The following is a 16,670-nucleotide window of genomic DNA, read 5'->3' as shown; positions in this document are numbered from 1 at the left end:
GTGTATATATATATATATATCCACATACATATGTGTATGTGTGTGTATACACACAGAGATATCTATTACCTCTGCAAAAAAAGAGGCATGAGCATGGATATGGAGACTTATAAAATTTGTTGGTTTTGCCAAATTAAAAAAATTCCTGCTATAATGCTTTGTTGTAAAAAGGATGGCTCTTCAGGAGGGGAATAGAGGAGGGATAGATTAGAAAACGGTAGGTGATATAAAAAAGATTTTTAAAAAGAATCAACAAAAGAATCCATCACCTGAAGACATCTAGAAAAGGAAAAAGAAAAAACACTGGGGAGACTCCCAGGCACTGCTAAGCCCTCAAAGGTTTTATTCAGGTTTCTGAGGAAGGGTCTCTGAATAAATACCTTCCTGCCTGCCGCCACCCCAGCCCACCCCCACCAGGGCCTTTTCCCCCACAACAATCCACTCACCGTGCTGTCTAAGCCCAGAGTGATTATCATTATGAAGAAAATGATAGCAAAGAAGGTGGCGGCCGGCATGTTGGCGATGGCTTCCGGGTATGTGATGAAAAGGAGGCTGGGCCCTGAGGTGAGTGGGTAGAGAAAAGGAGACAGTCATCAGGCCTCCTCTGCCATGGACACAGCTAGGCCTCCAGCTAATATGGAAGAAAGAGACTTAGAGCTTCAAAAAAATCAAGGAGAGTTGGGAAGGCAATGGAGCATGATAGAAGAACCTTGGAGTCCAAGGAGCTGGATTCAAATCAAGTCATTTTACTTGCCTGGTCCTTTGCTTCCTCATCTGTAAAATGGGAGGGGGGCAGAGCAGGTGGCTTAAGCCTGGATCCCTTCCAGCCTGGGGCCTATGAGCCCCGTGGTGGGTGATAGACCCATTGTGGGCGGCTGCTCCCTTAACACCCCCATTCAGAGCAACTCAAAGCCTTCTCCCAGAAGGTGTCATTTGACCCTGAGATGCACAGACCCCTGTGGAATGAACAGTATTCGATGGGAAGGTCCAGGAGCAGAATGGTCTACTTCACACAACTCATTTGCAAGAATATCCCTGTGCTTTATGCTTTCTAACAAGCAGGTTTTCTTAACCTTTTTTTGCATCGTGGAGGCTTTTGCCAGTCTGACCTCTTCCCAGATGTCTTGAAACCTTGGTGTCATCCCCTGCATCTCACTCCCTCACCCCCTACCCCCGGTATCCAATCTGTTGCCAAGACCTGCTGATTTTATCTTCAAAACATCTCTTGCATAATAAGCCCCCCTCTCTCCTCTGACACTTGCCCCACCTTGGTGCAGGCCTTCATCACCTCTTGCCTGGACTACTGCAATAGCCTCCTTGGTGGGGGGAGGGGTCTCCCCGCCACAAGTCTCTCCCCACTCCAGTCCATCCTCCACTCGGCTGTAAAAGCGATGTTCCTCAGGTGCAGGTTCCACATCATCTTCCTGCTCAGTGACCTCCAGTGGCTCCCTATCACTCCCAGGATCAGATATAAAACTCTGGGTGGTGTTCGAAGCCTTGCATAATTCGCTTCCTGCCAACCTTTCCAATCTTCTTACACCTCCCCTATTTCCTTCCATCCCCACATAACCTCACTGTTATCTAGTGACACCGGCCTCCTCACTGTTCCTCAAACCAGACACACCGTCTCTGGACTTTGTGCATTTTTACGGACTGTCTCCCATGCCTGGAACTCTCTCTGTTCTTGTCTCTACCTCCTGGCTTCTCTGGACTCCTTCAAGTCCCAGCCAAAATCCCACCTTGTACAGGAAGCCTTTCTCCATCCTCCTTAATTCTAGTGCCTTCCCCCTCTTAATTATCTTCAATCTATCTTGTTTATACACACTTATTTGCATTTAGTCTCCCCCATGAAATGAAACTTCAGGAGACCAGGAATCGTCTTTCATCTTTCTCTGTGTCCTCATCTCTTGTCACAGTGCTTAGCACATAGTAGGTTCTTCATACATATTTATTGACTGACACACACATACTGCATTTTAAAAATCTATCAATGGGTTGACAAATCTTTATTGTCACCTCCTGTGTGCAGGGCTTGGCCACATGCTAAGGAGACAAAAAGATTCTTAAGACAGTCCCTGGAGGCAGGGAGACTAGTTAGGAGACTGTTGTAATATTGTGCACATAAGATGATGGAGGCTCAGAGTAGATGAGATGCAGTGGAAAGCAGAAGAGAAGGGGAAGGTTTAAGACGATGGAGAATGAAGTCCTAGGGAGGAGACATAGAAGACTGAGTTTCTAAGCTTGGGTGACTAGAGCAATGGTGTCGCCATTGACAAAAAGAAGGAAGTCAAGAAGGAGAACTGGTTTCACAGGGAGGACGATAAGATTAATTTGGAATGTGTTAAGTGAGAATGATGGCGGGACACTCAGGCAGCCACGTCAAGCAGGCTGGATTTTTTGTTTAAGAATCCAGAAATTGTTTATAACATCATTGATCAAGAGGTGGAAGGAAACTCAGAAGCCATTATTTTAACCCCCATATTTTACAAGTGAGGAAATGGAGATCTGGAAAGGAAATGACTTCTCCAAAGTCACACAGGGCTGGCATTTGAACCCAAGTCTTTAGACCCTTTAATCAAGAACCCATGAGACTAGGTAACATTTCCAAAGAAGGTGTTTTTCGAAAATTTTCAAAAGCTGAAAAAGAATACATCGTTTGAAACACATATATTCATAACCTATAATATCATATGTAATGTATTGTGTTATATATACTGTTACATTAGATATCATATATTATACATTATATAATTCTATATATACTTTTTAAAAAGGAGCAGAAGAGCCTTCCTCTCCCTCTCCAGCCAGTCTCCCCTACTCTTAACCAAGTTGGCCCAAGTCAGGACTAAATGAGGAAATAGAGTCTAGGCTCCTACCTATATCTTTAGCCACTTCGGACACGTCTTCATTCCTCATCTCCGCCATGTAGCCAAGCACGGTGAAGATGACAAATCCAGACATGAAGCTTGTCATGCAGTTCACAATGCTGGTCACCAGGGCATCTCTGAAAAACCAGAACAGTTCTTAACCGTGGGATTTGGGGCAGGAAGGGACCTTTGGGACAATTTAGACCAAGCCCATCATTTTACAGAGTCTCAGAGAGAGTGATTTGCCCAGAGTTGCACAGCTTGGGGGCGGGGGGGTGGGGTGGGTTAGAAACCGAGTCTTCTAACTTCAAACACAAATACTCTTTCCTCTCTATTATCCTTCTTCCCAAGGATGTCTCTCCGTATTATTTGTAGGATCATAGGTTCAGAGCCAGAAAGGATCTGAGACCAGCCCATAGTCCAGCCTACTCATTTTACAGATGAGGAAACTGAGTCTAGGGAAGGGAAGTGACTCATGAAGTGACACAAGGAGAAAGTTAACTCCTCACCCAGAACTCCTTCTTACCCTCATATGTTTCCCTAGACAAGCCTGTCCAAGTCTCCCTTAGCAAGAGTGAACAAATTGAGCTTTTAAAATTTAATAAAAAATATCATCAGAATTCTTGTATTCCCTGCCTTCCACTCTCCTATCTCCCAATCCAGGTTGCCGTAGTTCGACCCGGCTTGCAAATTAACCACCACCATATGTGGAGAAAAGGACAATGACTTACAGATTTTCAAGGAAACCAGTGATAGTTCTTATTAACAGAGGAAATAAAATATCAGAAGCTTTTCCATACGGCTGTTCAGGGGGGTGAAATCTGAAATCTGGTGGCCAGCAGGAAAGGACCTAATTCATAGCATCACCCAGAACTCCTGCATATGAGCCCAGATTGCCCAAGGGCTGAGATGACCATTGGCACACACACGGACCATGTGTTGGGGTTGCCAAACGGCTAACATTTAACTGGTGGGGCCAGCATGTTGTCTCAGGAAGCAGCTGCTGGTAAGGGCCTGTGACGGCCAGATTAAAGGGCAATAGCATTTAAGCAATGTACCAGATTGGGGCTTGGCATTTGGGGTGTGGCAGTGAGGATACTTGAGCATGCACCGATTTTTATGGCCATTTGAAAAAAAAAGTTTGATTATGATCAGATCATATAATGCTGTTAGAGTCTCTGAGGTCAACTGGTTATGAACACTGTGAATGGGTGTGACTAGCCTGAATATTCCTGTAGGGTTGTCTGCATGAATTTTGTTATACTGAGATTCTCCCACAATGATAGATTCATATAAAAATGCAGTCGATGTGACATTCTCCCTGCCCCTCTTTTCCATTACAGGTCACCGGCTGGCTGATCCACAACTCCCCCATGAGAGTTTCAGTTGGTGGTTTTATCAGGTTGGCTGGCTTGATTCTGATTGCTGCTCAACCAGCCAGAGACAGAAGTAGAAGAAACACTGGGAGAGGGACTCAACTGGGATTTTGGTATAGGCAGCTTCCAGGTGAGGAAACTCCCTCTACTGATGTAGGTTGCCACCCTCTAAGGTAAATGGGGAGGGGCGGGGCATGAATTCTAGCTCTAAATGCCTGTAGAGGCACCATTGTCATTGCCCACGCCATGCTGTCCTGAAGGCATGAGTCCTTTCAGAAGTCTTCATCAACTTCATGCCCCCACAAAATGGTAAGATGATAAAGTAGCCAGCGTTCCAAGATACTCACTGGTAACAGTTGTTATTGAATTTGTTATAGCTAGCATAAGCTAGTAAGACACCAAAGCCAGGACCCAACGAGAAGAAAATCTGAGCTGCGGCATCCACCCAGACCTGAAATACAACCGAGGGAAAGAACGGGTGAGACGAGAGACCAGGCTGGGGAGACCAGCAGCCACGCGCGTCTTCACAAAGCTCAAATCCAATGAGACTGATGGAAAGCTCGGAAGCTTCCATAAAGGGAGCCTTGAAGGTATCGAGGGAAGGCTGCTTGTGATAATTGTTTCTGACATCCAGGTATATGTCAGGATGAATCACCTCAACTCTAGCTCTCAAGCTCACCTTTCCTGGAGCTTCAGACATCACTGCAGATCAATCCCCCTCCCAATTCCAGGCTCTCTAGCATTCACAAGCTGGCCCCCTGTGGACTTATTCAGAGGAAGTGGACCTGCCATCAATGAAATGACAGACGGGCAAGTAAAGTCCTTATTTTTTTCCTCTCCTCCCTCTTTGCTGTTCTCATTATCTTACCCCAGTTTCAAGGAGCTTCTGCCAATTGGGTTTCAGGTAGAAAACGACACCTCTCCAGGCTCCTGGAAGCGTGGCCCCCCTTACAAGCAGGATGGACAGGATAATATAAGGGAAAGTAGCTGTCACCCACACCACCTGCAAGGGAGAACAGAGTTAGAGAGAAGGCAGGATGACACCTCAGCCATCCTGCAGAGACAGACATTTCTTCCATCTTTAAAGAGTGGAGATTCTACCCCTTTGGCTTAGTAACATCAGTGGGGTGTGCAAAAATGGAAGTGATGGTTACTGAGCACGAGGTGATTCCTTGGCTTTAGATTTGCTGTGTGCAGGCTGAACACTGTGGAATGCTTTTTAGTTTTAAGTAAATATTTCTATCTGTCCCCTGGCTTTAACTGTCCTTAGGTAGCAAGACCACTGGACTCCGGGTTTGAGGGTTCTCTGGGGCATCATGCCTTTTCACTAAGCAAAGGAGTGCTGTCGCCTTCCTCACCTTGCCAGATGATCTGACCCCTTTCCAGATGCTGAAGTAGACAATAGTGAAGATCGACATTGTGCAGAGGGCCAGCTGCCAGCTAATGCCTCCCACATCATCTAGTCCTCGAGACTGGTGGACCTGTAAAACATGGCGCCTGGAATAAGACAGAAAAGCCCGTTAGAGGAATAGGAGGAAATCATTTCATTCTGTCACACACACACACACACACACACACACACATAGAGAGAGAGAGAGAGAGAGAGAGAGAGAAGGAAATGGCAAACCACTCCAATATCTTTGCCCAGAAAACCCTAAATGGAGTCAAAAAGAGTTGGATACAACTGAAAATGACTGAATGGTGAATGTATGTATGTATATAGTTCTGGGGTTATTCCAAGACGAAATAAAATGGGCGTCCACCATGTCATGGTGCACTCAAAGGACTCAAGATTTGATTGGTCATCAGGCTTCCGGAGGAACACAGGCTGACTTTGCCTGTGTTTCTAAGGATGGAATAGCAGACTCTATTAACTGTCACCTGGACAAAGAATAAAACTGACAGATGAACTTCCTGTCCTCTCTCTCTTTCCTTCTCAGCACCTGGTAGCTATACCCCAGGGCCAACTTCCTAGAAAGGCGTAATACTCAGTCACTGATGTGCTGTGACTTAAGGGGCACTGGGAGGCTTCATTGCCCCCCAGGAAATCTCTTGCCCCTGAAATTCTACTCTTAAAGTATAATACTTTTGGGTTGATACACTACCTCCCCTAGATACCTGGGGAAGGAATGACCCTTTAAGCTAAAAACAGCCATCTTCTTTGTATGAATTAGCTTATCACATTTTTTTTTCAGACAGTAGAGAGAAAGGCAGAAAAGGAAATGGAAGTTTTGATGGAGGAAGAGAGGTTTGAAACAGAGAAGGAGGACAGATTTGGTTAGAATGACAGGAATTCTTCAGGCACACAGAGGGAGGGATGTTGGAGTGAGTGGAATGCTATTTCACAGCCTTGCCTCAATCCAACCCTACTGCACCCATGCTCTCATCTCTATAAATACTTAGAGAGCTCAATGGAGGAAGGGCAAAGAGCCCCTACCTGCCTCCTAAGAACTCAAGTCTCAGGAGGGTGGCCTGCCCCCCAACAAAGATCACTTACATGCACTTACGTATAAAATTCTTCAGCAGGTGATATGGAGTGGGAAGTCCAGGTGATGTTGTCTTCTGAGAAGTAGTTGGTACAATTGTCGGTGTTCCAGGAGTTCTTGCAGCTGGTCCAGGGCAGTTGACCCGTGAAGGAAGAGATGAGGTAGTAGAGAGCCCAGGCCATGATGGTGTTATAGTAGGAGGCGATGTAAAAGGCAATGATGCAAATGGCAAAGCCAATCCCTAGGTGGTCAGAGAAAGGGTTACGGGCAAGTCAGTGCTTAAAGAGCAAGGATACCAAGGGTCAGCAAAGGCGATGAATGGCCGAGGATGCTCCTGGTGTTCCTTGGAAATACTAAAAGACCAAGAGGGAGGCCTCCTGGGCATTGGTTAGCACCATCTTGGGCGATTTCCAGAAAGACATGGACAAATATCTCATAAGGAGAGTAAGTACAGAGGAGTAACTAGTGGAGGGAGTAAGTTAATAGAGAAAAGCACTTTGTAAACCTTCAGATGCCACGTCAACATTGATTCAATCCAACAAACATTTATTCAGTGACTACTACTGACGAGCCACTGTCCTGGACACAGGGGTTACAAAGGGAAAAGCAAAGAGTTTCAAAACATCAAGGACCTAAAATTCTTCTTCTAGGTCCTTATAATTCACACTAATGAGATCCCAGCAATCCCAGGATCGCTGTAAGCAGTGGGACAGTCAAATGGGGCATTGGAGGCCTATCATAGCTCTGCAAACAGTTATGGTGAGGAGGGATGCCTGCTTACTGCAAAACAGTCTCTTCTTCTAGCCTCAGCTTTTTTTCTCTATTACCACCCCTACTAAGGGGGAAGGGGAATCTCCATCCACTGCCCCAGGACCAGTGGTAACAATCCACTTACCTTTGAAAATGGGGCAAATTTTCTTCCATATTGAAATGCAGCCATTTCGATGATACTGGCCCAGAGCTAGCTCCATATAGAACAGAGGAATCCCACCAAAAATGGCCATGATGGTGTAGGGTATAAGGAAGGCCCCTGTAACCAAGGAGGAGAAGGAATGTCATCTCTGACTTTGTCACTTCACTGGTAGTAAGAGTGAAATTTGCACTTTAGGAATTGGGAAGTCATGGATGCCTAATGGACTGCAGGCTCTAGATAATGACATGGCCAGAATTTGAACCCAGGTCTGCAATGAATGGGTTAGAGTAGACAGCCTCCAAGTTCTAAAGACAGACTTCCCGTTCTAAAATTCCAAGTCCACATATCAGTGGATTTCAGACATGCTGCCACCCCCCCTCCAGAGCCCTGCAATGTTCAACATTCAACCATTTCCTGGTTTCCACTGCATTAGCCATGGGGATCACCCCTCAGCAACAGTGTCTGTGTGTGTATAACCATATATAGATATAGATATAGATATAGATATAGATATAGATATAGATATAGATATAGATATAGATATAGATATAGATATAGATATAGATATAGATATAGATATAGATATAGATATAGATATAGATATATGTACATATATATGTACGTGTGTGTATATATATATATTCGTATACACACACACGCACACACACATACACACAGAGAGATGTGTCTGTGTATGTCTGTGTCTGTCCACAAGGACAGTACAATATAGATCCAGAGAGCAAGTGTTTGCTGGATTGGAAAGGGAATTGTTCACAGCCACAGAGAGCCTTCACCTTTGCCCTCAGTTTGATAGGGAGGGCTGGGCCAGTGGTGATTTTTCGGAATGGCTTTCTCTTTCGTTAAAAAAAAAAAAGGCCTCGATCCTTTCAGAGGAAGAGAGTGATAGGAACTTAAGATTATCCTGGTGGCCACTTTTGAGAATCTGGCATAAGAATAAATAAGGAGAATTACCCTGTATTTCCACAGCATTTTTCCTGAATGGAATGAGTGTCAGGGAAAAACTACAAGAGACCCACCCCCTTATATCAAAACTCCAGGTCAAAGATAAACCCCCTCTGGGACAAAGAGAAGTTGGCTCTCCTCCCAAGTGAGTACATCTGGATTCTTCCTAAACTGCCCCACACATCTTTCTATATGGCAGTTGAAGTGTTTCTAGCAAAATCCAGGAAATAGTCAATGTCACCAAGAGGCTCAAGGGAGAGAAGTAAGGAGGCAGGGTGGATCCAGGTGGAATTTGAACCCAGGTCTCCCAAATCCTATTCCATAGCTCCTCTGCTCTAGAATCTTCAGTTGTTCCCTATTGCAATGAAATGCAATCTCATTGTAGATGGATACATAGATACTAAGCCTTATTTCTGACTTCCTTCTGACCCTGAGCCTATCACCAGAGCTCCAGAAGAGGAGGACGATAAACTGATGGCTTTTGTCTCTTGACTCTTCTCAGTCACATGTGGTGGGAAGAACATGAACAACTAAACATTCACTTCTGTCCAGCCACAGGGTCCATTTTGTTCCAGTGCAGACTTGGGTGTCTAGTTGTACATTCATCAAACATTTATTAAGCACCTACTATGTGCAGGGCACTGTGTTAGGCGCTAGAGTGAAGGTAAAATGTGCAAGGGATAGTTTCTGCCTTTAAGGAGCTCTTATATGGTCTAGTGCCTTAACTCTGAGATTATCTCCAGTTTATCTGGACATATCTTGTTTTCACACAGTTACTTACATAATATCTTCCCTATTAGACTCTGAACAGCCTGAGAGCAGAGACTGTCTTTTGCCTTCCTTTTTATTCCTAGCCCTCAGAACAGTGCCTGGCACATAGTAGAGGCTTATTAAATGCCTCTTGCCTTGACTTGACAGGGCTGGCTACAGCCAGTGTTGACTTCAGATTTAGCTCAACCCTGGCAGCTCCCTATTCTGGAGGACTCCCAAGGAAACTATCAGACTAATCTTGGGACTTGCTTTAAGCTTTTGTTCAAACACATGCTCTCTTAAGTGATCTAGCCTTTAGCAGAATTAACAAACAGTCCAGAAAGTTGGAGTTTTAATTCCCAATTGAAATATCAATGTGGTACAGATTGAAGGGTCCTGAGTTCAAATCCCAGCACCATCAATTGCTAGATGTGTATGAGTAACCTTTATCTCTTGGAGTCTCAGTTTTTCTGTCTGTAAAATGGAAACCCTGCACTGCCTACTTTACGAGGTTGTTGTGAGGAAGCATTTAATAATATATGATATAAATGTGTGCCACATTATCCCTGGACCTTCATTCACTTCTTAAGACATTTTAGATAATCTCAACAAGAGAGGTCCTAATACAGAAAAGACACAGCTTCACCAGAAGCCTCATGTACATAACTCTGCACATTACCCCCTCCCACTACTGACCTCCTCCATTTTGGTAGCATATATATGGGAAGCGCCACACATTGCCAAGGTCCACAGCATAGCCAATGACCGAGAGGAGGAAGTCCATCTTTTTGGTCCAGGTCTCTCGCTCCCCTTGGTGACCTTCGGTGCCTAGGGTGGTGTTGTCTGCTGGGATGGAGTTGCGGGTGTCCCCTTCCATACCTGGACTCTGCACAGCTGAGTACCCATTTGAGATTTGTCCTGCTTCTGCCTTGTTCCCTGGGCCAGCGAGTCCTTTCTGCAGAATGCCATTTTCCTGGCAGTCTTCTCCATCCTTGCAGGCTGACTGCCCATTCTTAGAATTCAGAGGGGTGGTCTCCATCCTGGTGTTTAGCAGATGGTGCTCATGTCCATTTGCGGTCAATTGGAATAAGAACTCTCCTTCTCCAGCTCTTGGATGTCCTCACAACTTTACAGTGACTAGGCTGCAGGTCCTGTTTGGAGAACATACAGAAAGAGGAGAAAAGACTAGGTGCAGGTGTCTTTGGGGAGAGGGCTGATGGAGAGGTGAAATTAACACCAGAGGACAAGTCACATGCTCAATGGGAAACCTCAAATCCCCAGGCTTGCCATATAAGGATAAAATAAGATTTTTAACCAAATGTGGAATTTCAAATCTTAATCTTAAAATTTCAAAATTTCTTTTTTTTTTAAGTTTTTAGGCCAATCTAATACATTAAATCTCTGGGATTTGGAAGATCTCTCTGTAGAATAGCAGAACTTTTAGTTTCTGACTGAGACTAGAGTTCTCACCCTCTAGAAGTTTACTGATTGAGGATGGGAATCAACAAGAGGAGAGATGAGGTGTATTTAAGTTTTTTAAAAAGTGGGGGGAGCTCAGACAGTTGTTTCAATCAATAAACTCAGCCACTTTAGGTGTCTTTCCTTTCTTCCTTGATGAAGTGAATTTGATGGAAGGGGTCTTTCCACATAAGGTACAGAAGAGAGGCCAAAGGACTATGTGATGAAGAGATGGCAATGAGAGAGTTGGAATAAAAAGGTAGCTTACAATGGAGAATTAGAAGACAGGAACTCTGAGATATCAAGAGTAACTGAGGTTTACAGAGCACTCAAATGTCTGCAAATGCTTTCTAGACCATCTTATTTCAGCCTCATGGCAGTCCTGGGATGGAGGTATTATAGGGATTATTATCCTTGTTTTTTATAGGTGGGAAGACTGGGCTTCAAAGAGGTGAAATGTTTATTGAATTGAATTAAAACAACTTGCCCAGGGTCACTCCAGCTAGGAAGTGCCAGAGACAGGATGTAAACCAAGTTCCTCCAAGTCTGGTATATGGTAGAGAACAGTACTGAGTGAGGAAAAAAATCATATTTTTGTGCACTATGGATAATAAATTAATATGGATAATTAATTAGGGCTGCTAGTTGGTGTAGTAGATCGAGTGCTGGATCTGGAGTTAGGAAGATTCATCTTCCTAAGTTCAAATCTGGCCTCAGACACTTACTAGCTGTGTGACCCTGGGCAAGTCATTTAACCCTGTTTGCCTTAGTTTCCTCATCTGTAAAATGAGCTGCAGAATGAAATGACAAACTACTCCAGGATCTTTGTCAAGAAAACACCAAATGCAGTCATGAAGCATTGGACATGACTCAACAACAAAATGGATAATAAATATAACATAGCAAAATGTACAGTTGAAAAAGTCAAGCTCTATTTAGACCTTTGTGACCTACATTGTACGAGATTAGGAACAGAGGAATCATAGCAGGCTCCCATGCTAACAGCCATTTGGCTCTGCAGTCAGGAGGCCCTGGTTCAAATCTTACCTCTAAGAGTTACTACCTTTCGTGACTCCGGATGAGTCAACTCACTGGCTTTGGGTCTTTGAGATCCCTTCTTGATCTAAGATTCCCTCCATTTACAGATGAGCAAATTAAAGGTCAGAGAAGTTAACGTGCCCTTTTCTCTGATGTCATGGTCATGGACAAACCATATTTCTCTATCCTTTACTTAGTCTTGCTCTTGAAAAGCTTTCAGACAAACCCAGTGGTGGCATTTGACACCATTCTGGCTGACTTTCGCTTTACTCCAGTTTACAGTATCCCGGTTGTACTCTGGAAAGCCATCACTACCTTTGACCCCACTGCTGCTGTCTGCTCCCTTTTCTTAAGTCCATAACCCTCCCTGAAGGACTTCTAGGGCCCTTGAGAGTAGATGTGGGGGCATCGGCACGGTGCCATTTTTACCTACTAAGGGTGCATCCAGGACAGTCAATAGTGGCAGTTTCCAGTTTTCCTGTGAGGTTGCCAAAACCAGGCATAGATGGAGTTCTCAAGCCCATGCATTTTTCCCAGGAGGACTGGGCAAGCCCTACAGCCTGCTCTACTATGAAGCAGGGTGGAGTCAAAGACAGGGCTGATTCTGGGCTGCAGGGAGGTTTGAGACCTCAACCATGAGGGAGAGAGAGAGAGAGAAACCTGAGCCCTCTCGAACTTTAGACTTGTGGTTTGTTATAAACCAGCAGGCAGCCAAGGACTTTCAGCTGATTTGATTTCTTGGGAAGCTAAGTTTTTAAAACTCTCTAAGGTGTATCTGGGCCGGCAAGCATCGGCTTTGTTGAGATTGCATTATACCTTTCAAGGAAAACATACTCTAATGTGGATGGTTGCCTAGAATACCAGCTATGATAGTAGATAGAGGAGCCTCTCTTGGATGGGTGGGACAGGGAGGGAGATATGCAGGGGCTCACAATATATGATGACTTGGGAACCTTAAAGTCATAGCTAGCTGTCTGGCTCTGTGCATAGAGTTCAACAGCTGTAGATGGAATCAGACAGCACAACTGAGCTGGGTTAGAGGTTTCAAGGCAGAATGGGGTAGACAACATGATTTTTGAAAGCCCCTTTCAATTCAGAAACTAACAATAATAGCCTATTTTTTATAATGCTTAGAGCAGGGAGTCTTTTTTTTTAGTTAGGCATAGGGTTTTTTCATTCTATTTTTAAATTTTAATTTTTTGCCTTTCAATGCTTTTATTTTTTTCTGAATTTATTTAATATTTTCCCCCAGTTACATGTAAAAATAATTTTTAACATTCATTTTTAAAACTTTGAGTTTCAAATTATCTCCCTTCCTCCCTCCCCACCCACACCCCCACATTGAGAAGACAAGCAATTCCATATAAGTTATGCACATGTAATCATGTAAAACATTTCCATTAGTCATGTTGTGAAAGAAAACATAGACCCCCTCCCCCCAAAAAAACTCAAGAAAATTAAAGGAAGCAAAAAAGTATACTTCAGTCTGTATTCAGATACCATCAGTTCTTTCTCTGGGGATGGATGTCATTTTTCATCACAGGTCCTTCAGAGTTGTCTTGCATCATTGTATTGTTGAGAATAGCTAAGTCATTCACAGCTGATCATCTTACAATCTTACTGTTACTTTGTACACAGTACATTTCACTTTGTATCAGCTCATGTAAGTCTTTCCAGGTTTTTCTGAGAGCATCTTGCTCCTCATTTCTCATAGCATAATAGCATTCCATCATAATCACATACTACAGTTTATTTAGCCATTCCCCAACTGATGGGCATCCCCTCAATTTCCAATTCTTTGCCACCAGAAAAGAGCTGCTATAAATATTTTTGCACATATAGGTCTTTTTTCTTTTTGGTTTTTAATGTCTTTTGGGATACAGATCTAGTAGTGGTATTGCTAGGTCAAAGGGTTTACATGGTTTTATAGCCCTCTGGGCATAGTTCCAAATTGTAGAGCAGGGATTCTTTTTTTTCTTTTTTTTTTGTGAGGCAATCGGGGTTAAGTGACTTGCCCAGGGTCATACAGCTAGTAAGTGTCAAGTGTCTGAGGCCAGATTTGAACTCAGTTCCTCCTGACTCCAAGGCTGGAGCTATAATCACTGTGCTACCTAGCTGCCCCTAGAGGAGGGATTCTTAACAAGTGGTCTATGGATAGATTTTTCAGGGCACTGTGAACTTGTATGGGAAAAAAAAATTACATCTTTATTTTCCCTAACCTCTAACTGAAATTTAACATTTCCTTCGATTATTTAAAAACATTTTGAGAAGTCAGTAGGTTTCATCAGACTACCATGGCAGCAGGAAAAATGACAAAACAAACAAACAAAAAAACCCCTGAGTTAAAGGTTTTACAAACTGTGTTCACCATCTCCATTTTACAGACAAGAAAACTAAATCCAGAACGGTTTATGTGACTTATTCACAGTCCCACTGCTTCTGAAGCAAAACTTGGGCTTTACCCCAACTTTAAAAAAAAAAAAGAAGGGGAAAAACAATTCAGTAAAGCTAACCAACAGACTGAAAAAGCCTGGCAGCATGTACAGAGTTCCACACCCATACCCTTCACCCCCGCTCTGCCAAGAAGGGAGGGAGGCACCTTCTCCTATCTCTTCTTTGGGGCTAAGGTTGGCCATAATTTCCACAGCATTCAGCTTTGATTGTTCTGTTACCCTTTCACTTCTAGTCCCCTTTTTCATTTGTGAGCTCATTTAAAGACCTTCTACATCTAAGGCATATGGATTTCTTAGTGAGCCTGTAGACAAATCACTTAACCTCTTCAGCTCTCAGACCATCACCTGAGACAAAGTGATGCTGATTTCATTTCTTTATGAACAGAGGAGAGGCAGGAAAGACAACATTTCATATTTTTAGTTGCTGGGGATGTTTTTACTGCCTACTTGCAGTCCAAGTTAAAGTTATAGTATGAGCCCCAGTTAATTGGCATTTTGTTCATTTTGTTTTATAATTGAGCCTGAATCTAGTGTCATTTTCTCTCTTAGTGTTGTTGGAGCTACTAAGTCTGGTTGCCTGTCCATGACCTATGTCAAGGATATGTCTCTACACTGAATGACTGACATTTCAGCTGAGATATCAAATGCCACAGTCAAATACTAAAGTGGCGCCAGCACAACCTCTAATGGTCCGTGTGGGTCCCTGATTCTATTTTTGTCACCTGATTTAAGTCCTGTCCAGCTGAGGTGGCCATGCAAGCCTTGTTGCCCCATCCCCCTGGTCCTCACTTTCCCTAACCCTAAGCCTCCATATAAAGTTTCCTATGAAAACCAGACCCCTTCCATTCACTTAGTGCTTTCTCCCCTTCTCCTTCAAATGACAGCTCAAGGCCCTACAATAAACTGGCCCAACCCATCATCTCCCTGCTGACATAATCAGAAGGATTGTGACGGGAGATAAATATAGCATAAATAAATAGTCAAGGAAATCAGGGAGGTGGGCCAGGAGACACGCTGGGAAAGGGCTCCCTTCAGAACCTTGAACCTCCCCACAACTTTGAACTTTCATTATTACACTTTCACATTGACCTTTGTACTATGAATACAAAGTGTTTCACATTGCCTCATTTGATTCTCAAACCAATCCCCTGCAAATATTAGTATCCCCATTTCATAGATGGGTAAAATTGAGCATTGGAAACATTGAGGGACTTGCTTATGGCTATCCAGATAACAAAGGGTGGAGATGGGACTTGAACCTGGTCTCTTGAATCCTATTCCATATCATTCCCCTGCTTGAGAATCTTCACTTGCTCTCTATTGCCTATAGGTTAACATGCAAAATCCTTAACCTGGCCCAATCTGGCTCCAATCTACTAATTATTTGTTTACTTGTCTTATCTCTCCTATTAGACTGTTACCTCTATGAGGGCAGGAACTATGCCTTCTTCTTGATATCACACACAGTGCACATGGAAGTGGGCATTCAATGAGTATCTGTTCAATGGACTAACTTATATACCTAGGATGTGTAATGATGTTTTTAGATTTTATACATTGATCCTAAGGGAAGATAGATGGGAAACTGTATATATGGACTGGTGTTCTTCTGGTATACCATGTGAGGTATTCTTCTGGACCTTCAAAAGTCTATTGACAACCAGCTCTAGTTGTCTAATGTTCCCTATTCCCCCATCCTCTGCTTCTCTACCATTGGATACCCTCATCTTGAAGGGGGGCAGACAGTATCAAGGAGAGTCATTTATTGCTTTCTGGTTTTGTTCTGAGCAGCTACAAAGTTCCTGCGTCTCTAAAGCCCTGCTGACTCTTTAACAGTACGCTGAAGTAGCTACAATTTGATTCAATTATACAAACATTTATTAAATGCTTGCTAAGTGTATGGCACTATATTAGGTACTGAAGATAAAAAGTTTGTTGGGAAAAAAAGTCGCAGTCTTCAAGGTGCCAATCATTTACCTGCCTTCCCCTGGAAAGTCTTCCCAAGCCACTAGTCCTGAGTGATCTGTCCCTTCTCCTAGCTCTTCCCCTCCCCCCCATTCCAGGATTATCCAAGGCAAGGGACATAGGGAACCAACAGACTTGGAAAAGGAGACCTCAGGAAACACATTAGGAAAGGCTTTCCCTTCAGAACCCTGAAACTACCTAGAACTTTGTGCCTTCTTTATTACACTTTCACGTTAGACTTTGTATGATACTTTATGGCTACAAAAGGTTTCGTGTTGACTCATTGATCCTCACAATAACCTTGTTCAGGCCACTGCTGCTTCCTGTTCTCCTTCTTTCTTCCCACCTCCCTCAGATTGCATCTGTATATAAGACTCAGTGGATCATTCTCCTTGGGGATC

The 16,670-nt window shown here is 43.6% G+C and overlaps 1 protein-coding gene across 1 annotated transcript in view; it reads right to left on the bottom strand.

Moving 5' to 3' along the window:
- Positions 1 to 16,670, bottom strand: part of SLC6A4 (solute carrier family 6 member 4) — a 59,352-nt gene that overhangs the window by 20,453 nt on the left and 22,229 nt on the right. Inside the window, exons 3-10 of the mRNA XM_020963343.2 lie at positions 10,052 to 10,506; positions 7,625 to 7,759; positions 6,751 to 6,970; positions 5,602 to 5,740; positions 5,112 to 5,246; positions 4,591 to 4,694; positions 2,877 to 3,004; positions 447 to 559 (exon numbers count right to left, since the gene is read on the bottom strand). Of these exons, the coding sequence (XP_020819002.1) occupies positions 447 to 559; positions 2,877 to 3,004; positions 4,591 to 4,694; positions 5,112 to 5,246; positions 5,602 to 5,740; positions 6,751 to 6,970; positions 7,625 to 7,759; positions 10,052 to 10,394 (1,317 nt within the window). The 5' untranslated portion in view covers positions 10,395 to 10,506. The remainder of the gene's footprint in view (positions 1 to 446; positions 560 to 2,876; positions 3,005 to 4,590; positions 4,695 to 5,111; positions 5,247 to 5,601; positions 5,741 to 6,750; positions 6,971 to 7,624; positions 7,760 to 10,051; positions 10,507 to 16,670) is intronic.

Source organism: Phascolarctos cinereus, unplaced genomic scaffold (genome assembly GCF_003287225.1).
Source record: "Phascolarctos cinereus isolate Bilbo 61053 unplaced genomic scaffold, phaCin_HiC Scaffold_5;HRSCAF=322, whole genome shotgun sequence".
NCBI classification, from domain to species: domain Eukaryota; kingdom Metazoa; phylum Chordata; class Mammalia; order Diprotodontia; family Phascolarctidae; genus Phascolarctos; species Phascolarctos cinereus.
The sequence above is the reverse complement of the archived record's forward strand: the minus strand, read 5'-3'. Positions and strand labels throughout refer to the sequence as shown.